Source organism: Lissotriton vulgaris, chromosome 7 (assembly GCF_964263255.1).
Source record: "Lissotriton vulgaris chromosome 7, aLisVul1.2, whole genome shotgun sequence".
NCBI lineage: Eukaryota > Metazoa > Chordata > Amphibia > Caudata > Salamandridae > Lissotriton > Lissotriton vulgaris.
Window position 1 is genome coordinate 380977204 of NC_141695.1, and position 21216 is coordinate 380998419.

At 48.4% G+C, this 21216-nt stretch overlaps 1 protein-coding gene across 3 annotated transcripts in view; it reads left to right on the forward strand.

Annotated features, from left to right (window-relative positions):
• The window catches only part of CNOT3 (CCR4-NOT transcription complex subunit 3), a 992943-nt gene that overhangs the window by 471814 nt on the left and 499913 nt on the right, over positions 1–21216 (forward strand). For all 3 annotated transcript variants that reach the window (XM_086930326.1, XM_086930324.1, XM_086930325.1), the window contains one exon: positions 2919–3052. In XM_086930326.1, coding sequence (XP_086786452.1) covers positions 2919–3052 — 134 coding nt within the window. The remainder of the gene's footprint in view (positions 1–2918; positions 3053–21216) is intronic.

Here is a 21216-nt window from a genome sequence, read left to right on the forward strand (position 1 = left end):
CTAGCACCGCCCCTGACAGGAAACCCTTTGTCCAAGCTCCCCTCGCTGGAAGGACTCCCAGCTGCAGGGGGTCAGACTCGTGTCTGTGGTGGCAGCATCCATTTTGTGATGCTGAGGCTCGAGTTAACTTTAACCGGGGTTCACAGTTACATACAAGTCGTGTCCCTCTAGAAGGGTGGAATGCTAACCCCGTCGCCAGAATTGGCGAGGGGTTAGTATTCCAATTCGTATGACACCTTACTAGACATGTTTTGATAAAGCGATACCAGAGATAGCATTTAACCGCGAGGATTATAATGCACTTAAGAGTATATGGTATGCGTTATCATGGAACAGCTATTAGGACTTGGTTCCGCAAGCTGCAAACGGGCTCAGCTCATGCCAGAGCACCATTTCACACGATTCCAAGCACTCTGCCTTCAGGATTGTCAAGGCCTGCCATAGGAGTGACTGATAGGAATCTGTGTGTCCATTTTTAGGGTTAGATATAGGTATACTATATCTAAAGCAAAGGGTGAGTACACCACCTTGCCCCAGCTGTCGTGCAGCCAGTTGTGTCAGATTTAGATGGCCATCCAGGGGTGGCATAATACATGCTTCAGCCCCTGGTAGGCCCTGGGTACACCTATGCCCTGAGTTACAGGGTCTGATAAGGTGGCCCAGTACCAATTGGATAATGCACCTAAGGTACACGTGTCAATTTAGTGAGAGAACAGCTAGGCTGTGGGTCTGATTAGCAGGCCCACAGCCAGAGAAAGTCGTAAACCAGTGACACAAAAGCAAAAAATCTGGGTGATCATAGGATTGCAGACCCTACTCTCCTACACTTACTACTTTCCCATTGCGGCTCAACCCCCCTAACCAATAACCCAGACTTCGACCCGGGCCTTGATCTGGTAGCTTTTAGACACTGGGATGGAGAGGGGCATAGATCAGTAGGTAATTTCTTTGATGCTGAGTGCCCCCTGTCTTTCGAAGATTTCCGGACTGACTTTGCATTGCCCGAAACCAAACGATATAATTACCAGTAGATACGCCACTGGATAATGCCGCCTCAGACACACCAGGGAGCGGAGAGAAATGTCATCCCTTATGAGAGGTGACTACTCTCCAAGCAGTCAAACAACTCATTACAGAGCTCTATTACATGTTAGGCCCCCCGTAACAGCTGATCAAACTTGCAGGCCATAAGAGATGAGAGACTGAACTGGGGCGGTCACCATCTCCAAAGGAATGGAGGGATATCTTTTACAGGTCCAGACACTCTGCGCACAATATATCTAGTATAGACTCTGCTACCAATGTAGCGACATTCTGGTATCTCACCCCCATCCCCCAGACTACATAGGAGCGACCCCAGTCGCTCCTCAGGATGCTGGAGGGGATGTGGGGCGGAGGGCACACTGATCCACCTGTTATGGGAATGCCCCACTCTTGCTCTGTACTGTGAACAGATTTTAGTTGAGATCGATTAACATTTCGACACCAAAATACAACGCTTCCCGGATTAGGTTAGCCTGGGTATGTTAACAAACTCACATTCCCCCTTGAGTCTTGTAAGGGTATGCAGACTGGAATAGCTCTGGGGGAGGAATTACAAAATATACTGTCCCACTGTGGTATGGACTGAACCCCCACATACCAGGGTGGTTGCACAGGCTGTGGTATGTGTTAGGTATGGAACGCATCTCTTTTTCACTGCCAAGGGTACGAGGTCTCCTTTGCTGAATTGTGGTATCCTTTTATAGCCCTGCTATGCTCTGAATTCCGCAAGCTAACTTGTCCCAAATAAATGTGACTGCACAGACTTCCCGCGATGCTGCAAGACCCAGCCCAACCTCTAACACACTGAAGTACCTTGCACCATATTGTACTCTCCTTTTTTTGTGGCCTGACGAAATAGGGGGAGAAGGGAGGGAAACGTTGGGCGGGTGGGGGGGGGGATGGCATGGTGGGGGTGTCGCAGGAAGTTGAGGTGCTGATTCTGTTTCCTTTTTATGATGCGCTATATAGCACTTAAAATGTCTTTGGCCACAAAAGGGGCTATGTACTGCTTACTGCAACCTAAATATACCACAGAGAGATACTTTGGAGGTAATAGTAAATATCCTATAGGCAAAGGAATGGACATCACCCTAGTTTTCTATATCAGTGGTCAGTGTACTTCGTGGCTCCGCGTGTCTGGTGTGGCAAATCATGAAAAGTAACTGACTTTGTTCGACATGCTGTAGTGGCCCCTATATAGGCACCACAAATGTCACTTCTGGTGTGATCGATTCCATGCGTTCCAGCACGATGCCACCTACCGGCATGCAGGGGGACTGCTCCCAAATGATTTCCAGATCCAGTCTGAAGCCTGGGGATTATTATTCTAAGGTGAGAAATCTGCGGCTACATAGTCTGTACTTAATAAGGCGTTACAGAAGGCAAGTAAATCCTTCATAAATCTCTTATTTGCCTTAGCAAAAACATGCTAAACATGTCACCTAAACTGTACCCTGTTCAGCATCCATACAAACCTCTTTAAACTGGACCGGTTTTTCTCACTAATCCTTTTACTTTGAATTACATTGGATGTGTGGTTTAACCCCTGTTACCCAAGAGAGTATTCTCTTCAGGTAATGGGAGGATTGGTGTTGAATGTTTGCCTACCCTGTTTTTAGGTGTCTTCCGTTTTGAGGTTTTTCTCTTGTGTATGAGTTTTCCACGATTAGCAAACCTGGCTTGAATCTTGCTTCTCTTCATACTCTAGTCTCTTGGTTAATATTGTTGTTTTCTCACTCAGAGCGACTTCAGTCTAATGATACTTTTACTGTCAGTTTGTTTTCTTTATTTTATATTTTGACTGAGCAAACATTGCCTGGGTGGGGTCTTTACGGTTGATATTTGTGTGGCTTACATTGATTTTTCTATTACAGCACAGGCATTAGTAGCTACTTCACCTCCCGGGCACAGTCATATGGAGGATGAGATCTTCAACCAATCCAGTAGCACTCCTACCTCCACAACGTCGAGCTCGCCGATTCCACCCAGCCCGGCCAATTGTACAACGGTAAGCAGCTAGATCTGAATACATTCTGAGCTAAGAAAAGAAATCCCTTCTCACAACTACTGTCATCTTGCTCACCCTCCTTCCCACTAGTGCCAGCAAGCTTCTTTAAAAAGCTGTCAAGTATTTATAGGGAGGTGCACTCTTGTGAGTCCTCCTGTGCACTTGATCCTAGCCTTGCACCAGTCGCCATCCAGTTATTGTTTACTCTGGGAGTATGAGATGTCTAATTTGGCTTTTCCCCCCTTTTTACTGGTGCATCTTTTTTGTTTTGTTTTTATTTCTGCATCTTTCAGTAAAATGATTTTGAATCGCATGTATTCATGCGACCTGCAGGTAACTGCCACAACAGGGTGCTGCCCAATTTGTTTTTGGTTCTGTGTATAGCCACTGCCATTATATACAAATAACACACCAGCCCAATACACAAAGTCCTTTCCGGGAGGTGGTCACACCTCTCTGTGGCAGGAAACCTATTGTTCTGCCTTCCCCTGCTGGAGTATGGAATCCTACACCCAACACTGGAATCTGTGTTGGGGTAGGATTCCGACATGTTTGATTCCGACATGTTATATTCCAATCATGGCCAGTTTCAGTTTAGCCAAAATATAGTTAGGCATATTGTAATTTACTTGATGTCCACTATATGTATTAAATGGCTGACCGCCCCTACAAAGCATGGAGAATCGACTCTGGGGTTTGTAGGGGCACTCTGCTCATGCAGGGGCAGCCTCACACCTGTAACCAAGCACCCTGCTCTCAGGACCGAAGAGCCTGCCATAGAGGTGACTTGTATATTTTGAGTGTAGTGACCTCAGCTATAAGAAACTTATATTTGTGGTGAGGAGTGCAAGCACCCACTCTCACAGGTTGCAATGGCAGGCCTGTAGTCGCAGTTTTATTGGTCTCTCATGGGTAGCAGAATACATGCTGCAGCCCCCTGGAAGACCCCTGGTGTACCTATGCCCTGGGTACCTTAGTACCATATACTAGGGACTTACAAGGGTACTCCAGTAGCCAATTGTGGCGGTACCAAAATTGGGAGTAACCATATTTTTTTTTAACGGATTTTATTGATTTTGAATGACGTATTCAAAGAAATCTCAGACATTGTAAGGATTATACGTGAACCCCCCTATTTTTTTGTTTGAATATCTTTATTTGGATTTTTTCCACTCTCACCAACTTTGCAAATTTTACAAACAAAGAAATGTGTTATATCATCTTATCTACAAGGCACCATCTGCAGAGGATGTCATGGATTTGCACATTATAATAAGCATGCAACATCATGCCCCCCTCGCATTTATGTACCAGCGTTTTGAAATTGGTAACGGGTGATTTACACACACATAATGCAGTAATGAGCACAGCGTAAGGAAATGTTGATCCATGTCTAATAACTATTCCAACGCTAAATAGCGTAACTAGGAAAAGGAAAAGATTCAAAAGGGGAAATAAAGAAAACAGGTATAAAATAAAAGGGAAGGATAGTACCATACGATGTCTTGCGTGAGTGCCTTCAGTGTTTTGGAAGTTGTAGCGTAGGGGAGGGGGGGGCGGGAGGCGCGGTGGGCCAATGGTCGTCGCGGCGAAACTCCCGATTGGAGGGGCACATCCCACCCCGTAGGACATGTGGGGAGCAAGGTTCGAGGCATGTGGGCTGCTGAATTCATATCTGTGCATAGATCGCCGCCTAGTTTTGGGTCCGGATGATCGCACATTGTTGTCCTGGAAGAGTCTTCGAAGTATCACGAGATAGGTGGCTCCTCCCCTGGACTACAGTGCGCATGGGCATCGACTCCATCCTCAGATTGTTTTTTTTCCGCCATTGGGTTCGGATGTATATTGGTTCACTCTAGTCAGAATCGATATAAACTTTCTTAAGGCCAAAAGGCCTTTAGTTTCTTCGTCGGTATAGTCTTGCGTTCGGTGCCTGATTCTTCCTGCTCGGTTTCGAGCCGGATTCCAGAGAACCGTGTGCTTTCGACACGGAGGGCCCAGTCGACGCCACAGACCCTATCGACTGATCATCATGGAACGGAGCCCGTTCAAGAGATGTCCCGTGTGCAACTCCAAGTATCCCCACATCGACGTCCACCCGGTGTGCAACAAGTGTCTGTCGCCGGATCATGATGAAGCCAGTTGCATGGCTTGTTCCCGTTTTCAATCCAAGAAGACGCTTAAGCGTCGACGCGCTGCGCGCCAGGAGGCCCAGCAGACTGCACCGGCGCCTGTGGACATTTTCCATGCCGGGGATGATGAGGGAGCTGACCGGGAAGTTAGTGAAAACCTGTCGAATCCCGTGTCGGAGGTCGACTATAACTAGGACGCGGACGCTGAAATGCTCGAAGCGGAAGAAGTCGTCGACGAGGTAGGAGACAATGATGGGGCCTTTGGGGCCAAGGAAGATTATTATTATTATTATTCCGAGTTTTGTATAGCGCCTGGTTACCAATAGGCATCCCCGCGCTTATCAGAACATAACACTGCTACAAGAATGCAAGGATTAAACAGAGAACAAAAAAGTTTTTAAAAGTTTACGAAACCTGAAGAGACTGGTTTCGGAGCGCAGTTGTAGGGGCAGTGAGTTCCACAAGGAGGCCACATTTATTGAAAACCTTCTGCCACCAGTTCTTGCCTTTTTCACCCTGCCAACCTGAAGGAGATGTTGGTGGTCAGAGCGGAGGGAACGAGAGGCCTTATAGGGCTGGACCATCTCCTCAAGAATAGGTGGACCCACCCCGTGCAGGACTTTGTGGGCGATGCAGAGTGACTTGAATTTCACCCGGTCCCTCACAGGGAGCCAGTGCAGTGCCCTCAACGCCGGGCGGGCAGATTGCCGCCTAGGGAGACCCGTCAAAAGCCTGGCAGCCGCGTTCTGCACTTGCTGCAGTCTGTTCAGGGTAGATTCGGGTGCGCCCAGGAATAGCGCATTGCTGAAATCCAGCCGCGAGATAAGTCCCTGGATGAGAAGCCTTCGAGTGGCCAATGGGAGCAAGGGCAGAATCTTCTGGGCTGAACGGAGCAGGCCAAAGCACACGCCAGCAGTCTTTTTGGCATGGGTTTTAAATGATAGGTCCTGCTCCAGCCATACCCCCAAGCTCTTGATCTCCTGCTTGGGGGGCGCATCGGTCCCAAACAGTCTGGCCAGCTGCTGCGGGGCAAAGATGGAGAGGAGTTCCCCAGCAGCATCAGTTCCGTTTTGGAGCCATTTAACTTTAGGGCTGAGCTGCGCATCCACGTGTAGATTTTTTCAAGATACGTGTGCAGCTGGTCGGGATGGTACGCCGACTGGGAGAGGCCTACCACCAGCTGAGTAACTGATGATTTTGATACCCAGCGGCCGTACCACATTCTCCAGGGGGGCCATGTAAACGTTGAATAGGGTAGGGCTCAATGAAGAGCCCTGTGGCACACCGCACTGGAGAAGGGTCGAGGATGATTTTTCCTGGCCTTCCCACACCTCAAATGTACGACCTTCCAGAAAGGAGGCGAACCATTTGAGGGCCAAACCCGTGACCCCCACCCCCGACAGCCGTTGGAGAAGCACCTGATGGTCCACGGTGTCGAAAGCAGCGCTGAGGTCCAGGAGGATCACTGCCACTGATCCCCCCCGAATCCAGCATGCTCCTCGCATTCTCCACGACCGCCAGCAGGGCGGTGTCGGTCCCCTGACCGGGGCGAAAACCCGTTTGGGAGTCGCCCAGGAGGGAATTGGCTTCCAAGAAGTTGGAAAGGCGGCTATTCACCAGCTTCTCAGCCATCTTACTGATACCCGGCAGCAAAGAGATAGGTCGAAAGTTGGCGAGATCGGCGGGATCGAGGTTAGGCTTTTTCAAAAGAGCCTTAACCACCGCCCCTTTCCAACTGGGGGGACCACCCCATGGGCGAGAGACAGGTTTATCAAGTCCGTAGCAGGGCCAACGATAGTAGATGACACCTGTTTAAGATATTTAATAGGTGCTGGGTCTTTCGGGGAGCCGCTCTTCATAGATCTCAGCACCGACAAGACTTCCTCCTTAGTAACTGGACCGAGGGAAGCCAGCTCCACCAATGGTGACTCAGGTTGGGAGCTGGGATTGTCCTCCAAAGAGGAGATCTCACCTAGCCGGGGAAGGGAAGCCAGTATGTTGTCGATTTTACTTTTAAAATACGAGGCCAGTTCTGTGCATTTTTTGCGAGGGTCCTCGTGAAAAACCTGAGGATCGGGGGCATTGAGTAGCTCCTTAATGACCCTAAATGACTCTTTGGAAGAGTTGGCCGCAGAGCCAATGCGCTCTTCAAAGAATCCTGATTTTGCCACCCGAATAGCGGATTTGTACCTGCTCAGGGCCGCACGATATTCTTTACGATTCTGCGGAACGTCAACGGCTTCCTCCGGACGGAGAAGTTTAAGATGCTCACTTTGGCTCAGGTCCTGGCTGCCCTGGACCCGGGAGACTGGATGGTAGCGTTGGACTTGCAGGACGCCTATTTCCACATCCCCGTCCTGCCGGCCCACCGGCGTTACCTACGGTTCATGGTAGGCCAAGAGCACTTTCAGTTTACCGTGCTCCCCTTCGGCCTTGCCAGCGCCCCACGGGTGTTCACGAAGGTGATGGCGGTGGTCGCAGCCCATCTGCGCAGGCAGGGGATATCAGTCTTCCCCTACCTCGACGACTGGTTGTTGAAGGCGGGCTCGCCCCAATCAGTCGTCAGCCACCTCCAGACTACGGCCGACCTCCTGCACTTGCTGGGGTTCTCCATCAATGTGCCGAAGTCACACCTGTGTCCCTCTCAAAAGCTCCTCTTCATCGGAGCGGTTCTCGACTCGGCGCAGTTTCGGGTTTACCCACCCGAACAGCGGGTTCGGGATATTCAGGCTCTGATTTCTGTCTTCAGGCCGTTATCCCGGGTCTCGGTCAGGTTGACGCTGCGGCTTCTGGGGCTGGTGGCCTCCTGCATCCTTCTGGTGCGTCACGCCAGGTGGCGGATGCGGGCTCTGCAGTGGGACCTGAAGTTTCAGGGGGCCCAGCATCAGGGCAACCTGTCCGATCATGTCCTGATCTCAGAGGGCACTGCGAAGCAACTGCAGTGGTGGCTCACGGACCGCGACTGGGTCAGTGGCAGACCCCTCTCCCTTCCCCAGCCGGAGCACGTAGTTGTGACGGGCGCGTCCCTCCAGGGCTGGGGAGGCCACATGGGAGAGGCGGAGATCAGAGGCCTCTGGTCTCTGGCGGAGTCCCGGCTCCACATCAACCTTCTGGAGCTGCGGGCGATTCGTCTTGCACTGAAGGCATTCCTCCCCTCTGTCAAGGGGAGCGTAGTGCAAGTGTTCACCGACAACACCACCGCCATGTGGTACTGCAACAAACAGGGCGGTGTGGGGTCGTGGACCCTCTGCCAGGAGGCCCTGCGCCTCTGGCAGTGGCTGGAACATCAGGGCGTGACCCTGGTGGTTCAACACCTGGCAGGCTCTCTGAATGCCAGGGCGGACGAACTCAGCCGCCGGTGCATGATGGATCACGAATGGCGTCTGAACTCGGACGTGGCGCAAGGTCTCTTTCGACAGTGGGGAGAGCCTTGGTTAGATCTGTTCGCCACAGAAGAGAACGCGCAATGTCAGCAGTTCTGCGCATTGGAATTTCCAAGGCGGCACTCGCTCGGAGACGCTTTTCGTCGCGAGTGGAGCTGCGGTCTGTTGTACGCCTTTCCGCCTATACCACTTCTGCCCAGAGTGCTGAAGAAGATCAGGCGCGACCGGGCCCAGGTCGTCCTTGTGGCTCCGGACTGGGCACGAAGATACTGGTATCCCGAGCTACTCAGCATGTCAGTCGATCCCCCGATTCGTCTGCCTCTTCGGGAGGACCTTCTGTCGCAGCAGCAGGGGACGGTCCTGCACCCGAACCTGTCCAGTCTCCACCTACAAGCTTGGAGATTGAGCGGCGGCAGTTGAGGCCATTTGACTTGCCTCCCGAAGTCTGTGATATCATTCTGGCAGCCAGGCGTCCCTCCACAAAGTCGGTATACGCCTGCCGGTGGAACAGATTTGTGGCATGGTGCACAGCAAAGGCTGTGGATCCTCTCTCTGCACCCCTTTCGGAAGTGCTGCTCTTTCTTCTTTCCCTTGCCCAGCAGGGCTCTGCTCTGGGCACTCTTAAAGGGTACCTTTCTGCTCTATCAGCCTTCTTGAGGCTACCAGATCAGCCTTCTTTATTCAAGTCCCCTATTGTGAGTAGATTTCTGAAGGGCATCACGCACATGTTCCCTCCTGTTCCCTTCGTGATGCCCCAGTGGGACTTGAATCTGGTTCTCACCTATCTGATGTGTGCTCCCTTTGAGCCGCTTCATAACTGCCCTCTTCTTCTCCTTACTCTAAAGACGGCCTTCCTGGTTGCCATCACCTCTGCCAGGAGGGTGAGTGAGCTCCAGGCTCTTTCTTCTTCTCCACCTTTCCTGTCTGTTCATCCTGATAAGGTGGTGTTACGTACACGACCTTCCTTTCTGCCCAAGGTTGTCACGGCCTTCCACATCGGGCAGTCCATCACTTTGCCCACCTTCTTTCCGCCTCCGCATCCCTCGAAAGAGGAGGAGAGGCTCCACCGTCTGGATCCAAAACGTGCGCTCTCCTACTACCTAGATCGCACACGCCAATTCCGGGTGGATGACCAACTCTTCGTTGGTTACGTGGGCGCGAAGAAGGGAAAGGCTGTGCACAAGAGGACCATCTCTAGGTGGATCATCTTGTGTATCCAAGCATGTTACTCCATGGCGAGGAAGGAGCCCCCGGCTGGATTGCGGGCTCACTCCACTCGGGCCACGGCAACGACAACTGCCCTGGGCCGCGGTGTCCCCCTGCAGGACATCTGTCAGGCAGCCACGTGGGCCTCGCTGCACACGTTCGCAAGACACTACTGCCTGGACAGTCAAGTCCGGAGGGATGGCTTCTTTGGCCGTTCCGTCCTCCAGGACTTTCTGGTGTGATATTGGTTCGCAGACCCACCTCCGGGGTTGGTATTGCTGGGGTATCTATTCTAAGGTAAGGAATCTATCACTAACGTGTCTCTTTCAGATGCACAAGTTACTACTTGTGTAACGATATATCTGTAAGAGACATTAGTTAGTGATAGATTCCTTACCGCCCACCCATCCTCCCCGTTCTGCGAACCGATATCTAGGGTTAAGGTCATCCCCTTTCAGGGCCCTAGTTTCATGGCACCAGTGTTAGTTCTATCATGGCTCTGCGTATCTGGCGCGGAAAAGCTGTGTTATCAGAACTGACGTCAGCGCGCATGGGCGCCGTCTAAGTACTCCGACGACGTCATCCCGGCGCTCACGACGCCGACGACGGACGCGGAGCCGCAGACGACGCCCACCGGCACGCAGGGGTATTGCTACGCAAAAGTTTCCGGATCCAGTCTGACGCCTGGGGATATTCTAAGGTAAGGAATCTATCACTAACTAATGTCTCTTACAGATATATCGTTACACAAGTAGTAACTTGTGCCTTACATCCTTTCCTCAGAGTTCTTAATTCTGATAAATACCAAGGTGCCGAGCCCACTCTCTTCCCCCTCGTAAGTTGTTTCTTTTTGGGTAGGAGAGTGTCTAGAGAATCCACGAGCCAGGTGTGGAAGTTCGCGTCAGCGACTATCAGGTTGGCTCCCTGAGAGGGCTGCGTGGCCTCCAAGTGTGCCGCCCAGGTGTCAACTGGGAGCCTCGACCAGGCTCTCTCCAGGGTGTGAACCCGTGGGACCACCGCGGCTCGGCTGTCGAATTGCCGTGACGCGGACACCAAATAATGGTCTGTCCAAGGTAGGGCAAGAGCCGGAGATGGAGTAAGATGGTCCAGGTTAGAAAATAGGGGATCAAGCAGGTGGCCCTTCTTATGGGTCGTGCCCGAGTTGGCCAGATTGAGTCCAAAAGATCTGAGATCGTTGCGCAGATCGACTCCTGTGGCATTAACTGGGTCCTCGAGATGGATATTAAAATCGCCGAGAACAACAAAGTTGGCAGTTGAAGAGGCAAGAAGTGCAGTAATTTCCAAGAGAGAGTTAGGGAAACTACCCAGAGGTCCGGGAGGGCGATAGATCAACAGGCCCACCAGAGACACTGTAGGTGACAACCGAAGGGAGAACTGTAAGCTCTCACAAGATAGCTCGAGTGAAGAGCGAACTCAGACTGACATTGGGGCCGAAACGTTTCAAAAGGCTCAGGTCGAGGGATCGCCACTAGGCCTTACCCAAGATCTTCGTATGGGTTCTACGGCCCCGCCTTCGGGCTCGGCTACGGACATTGCTATTCAGCCGCACCCTGCAAAACCGAAAGTAAAAATAACTGTCTTGACGCAAGTGAAAGCCCTGGTGCCCCCCTCGAAACCGAAAGTGCGCGTTACTTTGGTCGGATTGAAGGCCTCGGACCTATCGTCACCGACGAAGCAGAAGGGTGTTGTCGATCCGAAGACACAGGTCAAGGGCGTCGAGACGAAGTCTGCCACGTCGAAGACGAAGGTCAAGGTAGTCGAGCCGAGTAAATCGGCGCCGAAGGTGGTCGACACCAACAAAGGACTCGGTGATCCGAAGGTTCTCGAAACTCCGCGTCAACAAGACAAGGCCAAAAGCGGCGCAACCCACGAGTCCACGTCTAGTGGTGCCGCAAAGGAACCCGTCGACTCGGCGCAGCCGTCCGCCGCTATCTCCAAGCAGGTGGCGGACTCCCTGAAGCGCATCAAGGAGAAGGCCTCGACTGTTGGCTTAAAAATCCTCCACCTTCGAAGCCTGTCGATAAACCTCCAAAAGCGTCGACGCCCATTCACTTCACGTTGCTGCCGAAAGGGGCGCCGAAGGCTTTCACCCCTAGGATGGGCGACAGCGTGCCCGAGAAGGTGCCCTCGGTGCCGAAGTCGACGACAGTGGTCCCGGCCTTAAAGCATCAACAATCTTCGTTAGAAGAACAGCAAGAACATTTTATCGATGCTGAAACGGGCAGACTTTCCCTTCATAAACGGAAAATTGCCTCAAAACAGCCAATGGAGTCCTATAAAATTTCTTTAAAGAAAAAGAAGGATTCCACTTCAACTCCTGTTCTTGTGGAACCACTTTCTCCACATGGCCATGATGTCTCACCCACTTACTCTGACGTGGATGCTAGGGAAGGTGATGATGATGATGAGTACAGCTATCCTGTCTACACTGACCCAGATGATACCAATGAACCCTGGGCAGCTGGTGCTGACCCAGGTGATCCTCACTCTACCCCAGACACTCAACTCTATGCTGTAAAAACATCGCCTACAGAGGATTCAGCGGCGTTAATGCCCTCATTGAAAGGGTGGCTAAAAATCATGACGTGCACAAACAAAAGGATTCTATCAATGTGTGTTCGCTAGAGATTTATTTTTATTTTTATATTGTGGTTCTGTGAATAGTAGGATGATTGACTCTCTCTTAGGGTGGTAAAGATGAGAGCACAATGTGCTTGTTAAAATACCCCTCACACACTAAAAAAATCCAATAGTGTCATGCTTCATCATTGGGGTCTTCCCGTCCCTCTACGGGGCGGGGCGTGCTACGACCTGACGAACTACGCGGGAGCACTAGTGATGTGACAAGGCTATGTGATAGTGCAGGGTGGTAAGTGTCAGTGAAGTGTAGGGACCTAATGATATGTGAGATAAAAGCAAAAGCTAAAAATCCTCTGGCTAGTGGAAAAAAACCAATTTATTCACTTCCCTAGCTGGGGACGTTAAAAAGGGGGTTTTGGGGTAGAGCGATTAGCTACTACCTGGTCAACATGTTTCGTAAGCAGTCCCCTACTGCTTACTCATCAGGACCTTCTAGTGGCCCCTACAAAGAATTAGCTCAGTTGCTAAGTATAGTAAGCCTGTTGTCCTAAAAACTAGCAGTAAAAATCAACTGTTAGTTTTATGCTTCAGGGCATGAGCTGGCCCAGGGGAAGCGTAAAAACTCAAAATTGATGACCTAAATAGGTCTCTGTAAGGAAAAAGGGGGAAAAAAAGAGAGCACAAATTTTACCATTGTAACTGTGATTCATCTATAGACACGACATATAAGTAGCGCCACAAGTCCCACGGGTCATTCACATTATGCCCATTTCATAAAGAATGTAATTAAAGCTTTATGGACAGAGTGATGGTTCAATCTGCCATCCCCTGCATGTTCGTTTGTGTTCCGAACATATTATTGCCCCATAAAATTAAGGGCGGATTCATAGTAACACACATGCACATTCATAACTCGATGCACCCATCGGCACACACACAGGGTTAAAAAGAGGAATCCGTTATTTGTTTTTTGTTATTTGATATTACAACCGGTAATATTGCCTTCTAGTTCAATGTCATACCCGATAATCTTTAAAAACCCATGACGCACACATAGATTGTTATATAGATTGCCATACATACTGCTGAGGACGTTTTGGTGTGCCCCATGAGCTGACAGTCGATAGGTGTGTCAACGCGGTAATCTGGAAGGGGAGAAAACCGCGCCCATAGCGTCAGAACACACACACACACACACATTGCAATGTTATCCCTGTCTCTTGGGCCAGGTATTTAGAGACGTCTGGCAGGGTCTAGTACTTACAGTGGCCGCGTAAGGATACTACCTTACTTCTATCCGTCCTGCCGCTCTGAAGAGTGCTCGCGTCTGGAGACCGGTGAGTATTTAAGCATCACTGGGCGCCGGGCACGCATTTGGAGACTAGCGCGCTAACCCAAAATGGCCACCCCCGATGGAACACGGGGTGTGCAAATAACGGAAGTATTTTTTCCATGTCTATTTCGTTGCCCCTTCGATATTTTAACAGAATCAACCATATTTATAGTGATTATAAATCGAAGCCAAGAGGTCCTGCCCGGTGGTTTTATATTAATGGACCCTTATTGCTAATAATGCGAGAGGGCTCGCCCAGGGACCGTTATAGACAAATTGACTGCTGTTAAACGTCCTGAGATGCACAGGGATCCTTCTTGGTGGCATTGGTCCTGAATATTTCACAATTTATCTTGAAATTATTTTTATTTATTTAGTGACCACTGAGTCACATTAGCGGCTCCATACCGGGTATCAAGTGATATCACCAAATAGGACTCTGTCATTGGCAGTTAGAGTTTCGTGAAAGCCAGACAATTCTGTCCCCCATGAATCTCTATAGGGTGGATACAGATTGTGTGAGTTGCCCTGGGGTGGGGGTGGGTTTGGGGGTTATGGTTCTTTTATGTTGGGCGACAGGGAATTAAGATGGTCTAAAGCTGACCCCACGGTATTTCATCGTTGAGCCCATATTTGTTTGACTGAACACGAAAAACCCATCTTTGTTCCTTCTCCAGTAGGTATCTCTCGTGATCAATCTGCTCAATCACTGTCCACGCTATATCCTCAGGTTTGTGCCCACTTTCAAGGAAGTGGTTGGTTAGTTTAGTGCTTGACTTTTTGCACTTGATAGTGCTTTTGTGTTCGCCTATTCTTATTTTTACAGCCCTGCTTGTCATACCAATATACTCGAGACTGCAAGGGCAGGTGATCATGTAGACGACATTCGAACTGTTACAATTGCTGAAACTTCTCTGCTCCCATGTAGTTCCATTTTTGAAAGTCAGTTTCTTGCTTTTTTTAGTAAGACAGCATACCTTGCAACCACCACAGGGATAGTGTCCTTGTACCATGCTGGAGTTGCCTGATGTCTTAGCCTCCTTGGGTCTAGTATGTACCAGTATGTCTCTAACACTTTGAGCTCTTTTATGAGAGAACATGGGTTTAGGAATATCGAGGCCACCACTGTTCAGAATTTTCCAATTCTTATTGATGATTTTAGAGACTTGGTCAGAGTTGGTGTTATATGTTGTAATACATATTGGTCTCTGTATATCCACTTTTTTTACTTTCTCTACGAGTAGGCTCTCTCTGCAGTTGTTCCTGGCTCTTTTATATGCTTGATTGATGATCCTTTTTGGATAGTTCCTCCTTTGTAGCTTCTTTTTTAGATCATTGGATTGAGTTTTGAAATTGTCAATTTCGGTGCAATTCCTGCGGAGACGCAAGAACTGCCCATAGGGAAGATTGTCCCTCAGATGTCTCGGGTGGAAGCTCTGGTACATTAAAAGGCAGTTCTTAGACGTGCTCTTAAAGTGTGTAGTTGTCATAAGTCTGCCAAGTTTTGGAAAGATATTCAAGTCCAGAAATACCAGGTTAGTGTTGGAAGTGACACTGGTGAATTTGAGGAACTCGTCTTGATAATTTAACCACGTGAGGAACTGCTGAGCAGTCCTCTCATCTCCATCCCAGATGATGAGGATATCATCAATGTACCTCTTCCAGGTCAGGATCTTCGATCTGAAGGGGTTGATGGTGTTCAATATTTTTGTTTCCTCAAGGTGGTGAACATAGAGACCAGCTATGCTGGGAGCAAATGTGCTCCCCATGCTGGTCCCATGCTTTTGAAGGTAGAGGGTGCCGTTGTGTTCAAAAAAGTTATCTTTAAGTGCCAATGAACAGCACTCCATTACCACGTTTCGTGGGGTTTGATACTCCCAGTCATCCGTGAAGAGAACATCCTCAATGATTGCCAGCGTTTCATTGTGGGGCAAGCTGGTGTACAGACTTTCTACATCACAGCTAATTAACAGCTGTGTATTGGGATCAAAAGACACTTCCTCCAGTAGATTTAACACATCCTTGGTATCTCTAAGGTAAGTTGATGTTTTTTGTACCAAGGGTCTCAGAAATGCGTCCGCAAATCTAGAGACTGGTTCAAGGACCGACCCGATCCCCGATACGATAGGTCTTCCTGGGGGATTTTTCAGGTCCTTGTGAATCTTCGGTAAGATGTACAGATAGGGGGTTCTAGGGTTCTTTTGACATAAAAACTCCCCTTCTTTGTTGGTAATCCAGTTATGGGACAGTGCCTCTTCAACCATCATTTTGATTTTGGTAGCTATTCTTTCCGTGGGGTTTGTTGGTAGGATCTCATAGTTCCTTTCATCTTGGAGTAACCTAGCACATTCTCTGTCATATTGTTCTTTGTTCAACAACACAGTGGCACCGCCCTTATCCGCTGGTTTTATGACCACTTCTTTTTTGTTACTCAATTCACGAAGTGCTTGTCGTTCACTATTTGACACATTCTGAAAGATTCTTTTCTGATTGGGGTCAAGGGCTTCAAGATCCTTCATGACAGCCTTCTCGAAAGTCAGAAGTTCGATAGGAAGAGTGTTATTCATAGGCGTGAAGGTGGATCGTGGCCTTAACCCTGTGTCGCCTTGTTCATAGTTGTCTTGTTTGTCTTTGAAAAAGACCTGCAATTTAATTCTCCTTATGAATTCCTGGACCTCTTTACACAAGTGGAACTTGTCCATGTTAGCCGTAGGAACATATCCTAGACCCTTTTCAAGTACACTTAGCTGTGAGGCAGATAGCTCTGTGCCTGTTAGGTTTACAACTAAGCTCATTTCTGGTTCTTCGATGCCCCTGTCATACTCCTTGTTGACACTCTCGCGGCCCCTTCTTCTTCGGGTTCCCAGTGTACGGAGTTGCCTCTCCGGTTCCTCCCTTTGTTCTGTCCTCGGCGTGACCCTAAAAAAGGAGCCGAATTATCAAAATACCCATAATCTTGTTGGTATCCCCATTGCGGGAAAGGGCCGTTGGGGTGTTGAAAAGATGGTGGGCCATATTGTTGGGGAGGGTACATCATTTGCTGGGGGTAGCTGTTCCATCCCCGCATGCCACGTTGATTGGGTCGTCGGAAGTTTCTTCGTGTGCCCTGGTACCTTGGGCTTTTGTTGCCACTTGAATTGGAGCTGCTTGATCCTGCTTCGGACGAATCATCATTTGAAACATTATCACTTGATGGTTTGTAGTTGTCTTTGATGTAGGGGTAGATCTTTTCTTTGCTCCACCTACTGGTGTCTTTTTTAAGTTTCTCATATTTGCTATCTTTTAGGTTCGTTTCAAAATCATTCAGTGTTTTATTCAGCTCATCCAGATATTTCTTAAGATTGGCTGGGGATTCATAGCTTTTCAGACGTATTTCGATAGCTTGTATTTCTACTTTCAGATCACTCGCTAATCTGCTTGCCGTCTTAATGATCAAGACGATCCAGTCTCGTGTGCATCTCCACGAAATCTTAGACCAATCAATTTTGAAAGTCTTATCCTCCAGAAATATGAATGGTTCATTACGAACCACAAGACCAGCTGGAGCAGTGTTAACCTTAAGGTACTCGGACATGAGTAACCCATGGATGGCAGTTTTAATTTGGGTTCTCCTCAGTTCTTCCAGTTCGTCCCCGTCACTATTCTTAGTGGTGGGGCATCCGGAATTCAACCCTTCAAAGGTTCCTAAGGTAGCCATTAAATTGGAAATCTCATCTTCAGTAAACTACACACTTTAAGAGCACGTCTAAGAACTGCCTTTTAATGTACCAGAGCTTCCACCCGAGACATCTGAGGGACAATCTTCCCTATGGGCAGTTCTTGCGTCTCCGCAGGAATTGCACCGAAATTGACAATTTCAAAACTCAATCCAATGATCTAAAAAAGAAGCTACAAAGGAGGAACTATCCAAAAAGGATCATCAATCAAGCATATAAAAGAGCCAGGAACAACTGCAGAGAGAGCCTACTCGAAGAGAAAGTAAAAAAAGTGGATATACAGAGACCAATATGTATTACAACATATAACACCAACTCTGACCAAGTCTCTAAAATCATCAATAAGAATTGGAAAATTCTGAACAGTGGTGGCCTCGATATTCCTAAACCCATGTTCTCTCATAAAAGAGCTCAAAGTGTTAGAGACATACTGGTACATACTAGACCCAAGGAGGCTAAGACATCAGGCAACTCCAGCATGGTACAAGGACACTATCCCTGTGGTGGTTGCAAGGTATGCTGTCTTACTAAAAAAAGCAAGAAACTGACTTTCAAAAATGGAACTACATGGGAGCAGAGAAGTTTCAGCAATTGTAACAGTTCGAATGTCGTCTACATGATCACCTGCCCTTGCAGTCTCGAGTATATTGGTATGACAAGCAGGGCTGTAAAAATAAGAATAGGCGAACACAAAAGCACTATCAAGTGCAAAAAGTCAAGCACTAAACTAACCAACCACTTCCTTGAAAGTGGGCACAAACCTGAGGATATAGCGTGGACAGTGATTGAGCAGATTGATCACGAGAGATACCTACTGGAGAAGGAACAAAGATGGGTTTTTCGTGTTCAGTCAAACAAATATGGGCTCAACGATGAAATACCGTGGGGTCAGCTTTAGACCATCTTAATTCCCTGTCGCCCAACATAAAAGAACCATAACCCCCAAACCCACCCCCACCCCAGGGCAACTCACACAATCTGTATCCACCCTATAGAGATTCATGGGGGACAGAATTGTCTGGCTTTCACGAAACTCTAACTGCCAATGACAGAGTCCTATTTGGTGATATCACTTGATACCCGGTATGGAGCCGCTAATGTGACTCAGTGGTCACTAAATAAATAAAAATAATTTCAAGATAAATTGTGAAATATTCAGGACCAATGCCACCAAGAAGGATCCCTGTGCATCTCAGGACGTTTAACAGCAGTCAATTTGTCTATAACGGTCCCTGGGCGAGCCCTCTCGCATTATTAGCAATAAGGGTCCATTAATATAAAACCACCGGGCAGGACCTCTTGGCTTCGATTTATAATCACTATAAATATGGTTGATTCTGTTAAAATATCGAAGGGGCAACGAAATAAACATGGAAAAAATACTTCCGTTATTTGCACACCCCGTGTTCCATCGGGGGTGGCCATTTTGGGTTAGCGCGCTAGTCTCCAAATGCGTGCCCGGCGCCCAGTGATGCTTAAATACTCACCGGTCTCCAGACGCGAGCACTCTTCAGAGCGGCAGGACGGATAGAAGTAAGGTAGTATCCTTACGCGGCCACTGTAAGTACTAGACCCTGCCAGACGTCTCTAAATACCTGGCCCAAGAGACAGGGATAACATTGCAATGTGTGTGTGTGTGTGTGTTCTGACGCTATGGGCGCGGTTTTCTCCCCTTCCAGATTACCGCGTTGACACACCTATCGACTGTCAGCTCATGGGGCACACCAAAACGTCCTCAGCAGTATGTATGGCAATCTATATAACAATCTATGTGTGCGTCATGGGTTTTTAAAGATTATCGGGTATGACATTGAACTAGAAGGCAATATTACCGGTTGTAATATCAAATAACAAAAAACAAATAACGGATTCCTCTTTTTAACCCTGTGTGTGTGCCGATGGGTGCATCGAGTTATGAATGTGCATGTGTGTTACTATGAATCCTCCCTTAATTTTATGGGGCAATAATATGTTCGGAACACAAACGAACATGCAGGGGATGGCAGATTGAACCATCACTCTGTCCATAAAGCTTTAATTACATTCTTTATGAAATGGGCATAATGTGAATGACCCGTGGGACTTGTGGCGCTACTTATATGTCGTGTCTATAGATGAATCACAGTTACAATGGTAAAATTTGTGCTCTCTTTTTTTCCCCCTTTTTCCTTACAGAGACCTATTTAGGTCATCAATTTTGAGTTTTTACGCTTCCCCTGGGCCAGCTCATGCCCTGAAGCATAAAACTAACAGTTGATTTTTACTGCTAGTTTTTAGGACAACAGGCTTACTATACTTAGCAACTGAGCTAATTCTTTGTAGGGGCCACTAGAAGGTCCTGATGAGTAAGCAGTAGGGGACTGCTTACGAAACATGTTGACCAGGTAGTAGCTAATCGCTCTACCCCAAAACCCCCTTTTTAACGTCCCCAGCTAGGGAAGTGAATAAATTGGTTTTTTTCCACTAGCCAGAGGATTTTTAGCTTTTGCTTTTATCTCACATATCATTAGGTCCCTACACTTCACTGACACTTACCACCCTGCACTATCACATAGCCTTGTCACATCACTAGTGCTCCCGCGTAGTTCGTCAGGTCGTAGCACGCCCCGCCCCGTAGAGGGACGGGAAGACCCCAATGATGAAGCATGACACTATTGGATTTTTTTAGTGTGTGAGGGGTATTTTAACAAGCACATTGTGCTCTCATCTTTACCACCCTAAGAGAGAGTCAATCATCCTACTATTCACAGAACCACAATATAAAAATAAAAATAAATCTCTAGCGAACACACATTGATAGAATCCTTTTGTTTGTGCATATCTGATTGGAGGGTGATTCTATCAACACCTCTCTACTTCCTCCTGTGTTTTAAAAATCATGACGTCCAGCTCCATGCTGACCCCATTGAAGTGGACTTTCTTTTTGACACCTTTTCCGTCTCAGAGAGAACTGTCAAGACTCTGCCTATGTTAAAGGGTGTCTTAAAACATGCTGGGGAGATATTTAAGGAGCCTACCAGAGCCAGGGTGATAAACCCTAGAATTGAGAAGAAGTATAAACCAGCACCTACTGACCCTACTTACATCAAGGGACAGTTGCCTTTGGACTCTCTTGTTGTTTCAAATGCCCGGAAGAGGGCTATTTCACAAACAACGGGTGATGCTCCTCCCCCAGATAAGGAATCTAAGGTGTTTGAGGCATCAGGGAAAAGGGTGGCAGCTCAAGCGGCCAATATCTGGCACATTTCAAATACACAAGCACTTCTAGTGAGGTATGACAGGGCCCACTATGACACACTGGAGGCCCTGTTGCAGCACCTGCCAGACGAATACAAAGAGGCAGCTGAGATGCTCATCCAAGAGGGGAAGCTAATATCCAGTGCTTCTATTAAATGTGCACTGGACGCGGCTGACACTGCGGCCAGAGCTGTCAACACTAGTGTCATGCTGAGACGACATGCCTGGCTCAGAATCTCGGGATTTAAGCCAGAGATACAGACCACCATTCATAATCAGACAGTAAACCCTGATCATCTGTTTGGCCCAGAGTTGGACACCACTTTGGAAAAGATCAAAAAGGACACTGAAACCGCTAAGTCCATGGGGGCCCTGCAGTCCCAGCAATTCAGGGGTGGTTCTTTTCGTCGCTCAAGCACTAGAGGTGTTTCCTGAGGCCAGCTCTCCCAAATCACGCAGTACTATAAAGGCAACATGCAGACCACATACACCAAACAAAGTCGAGGTGGATATCGTGGAAACAGCGCCAAAGGCAGGGGTCGTGGAAACAACAACT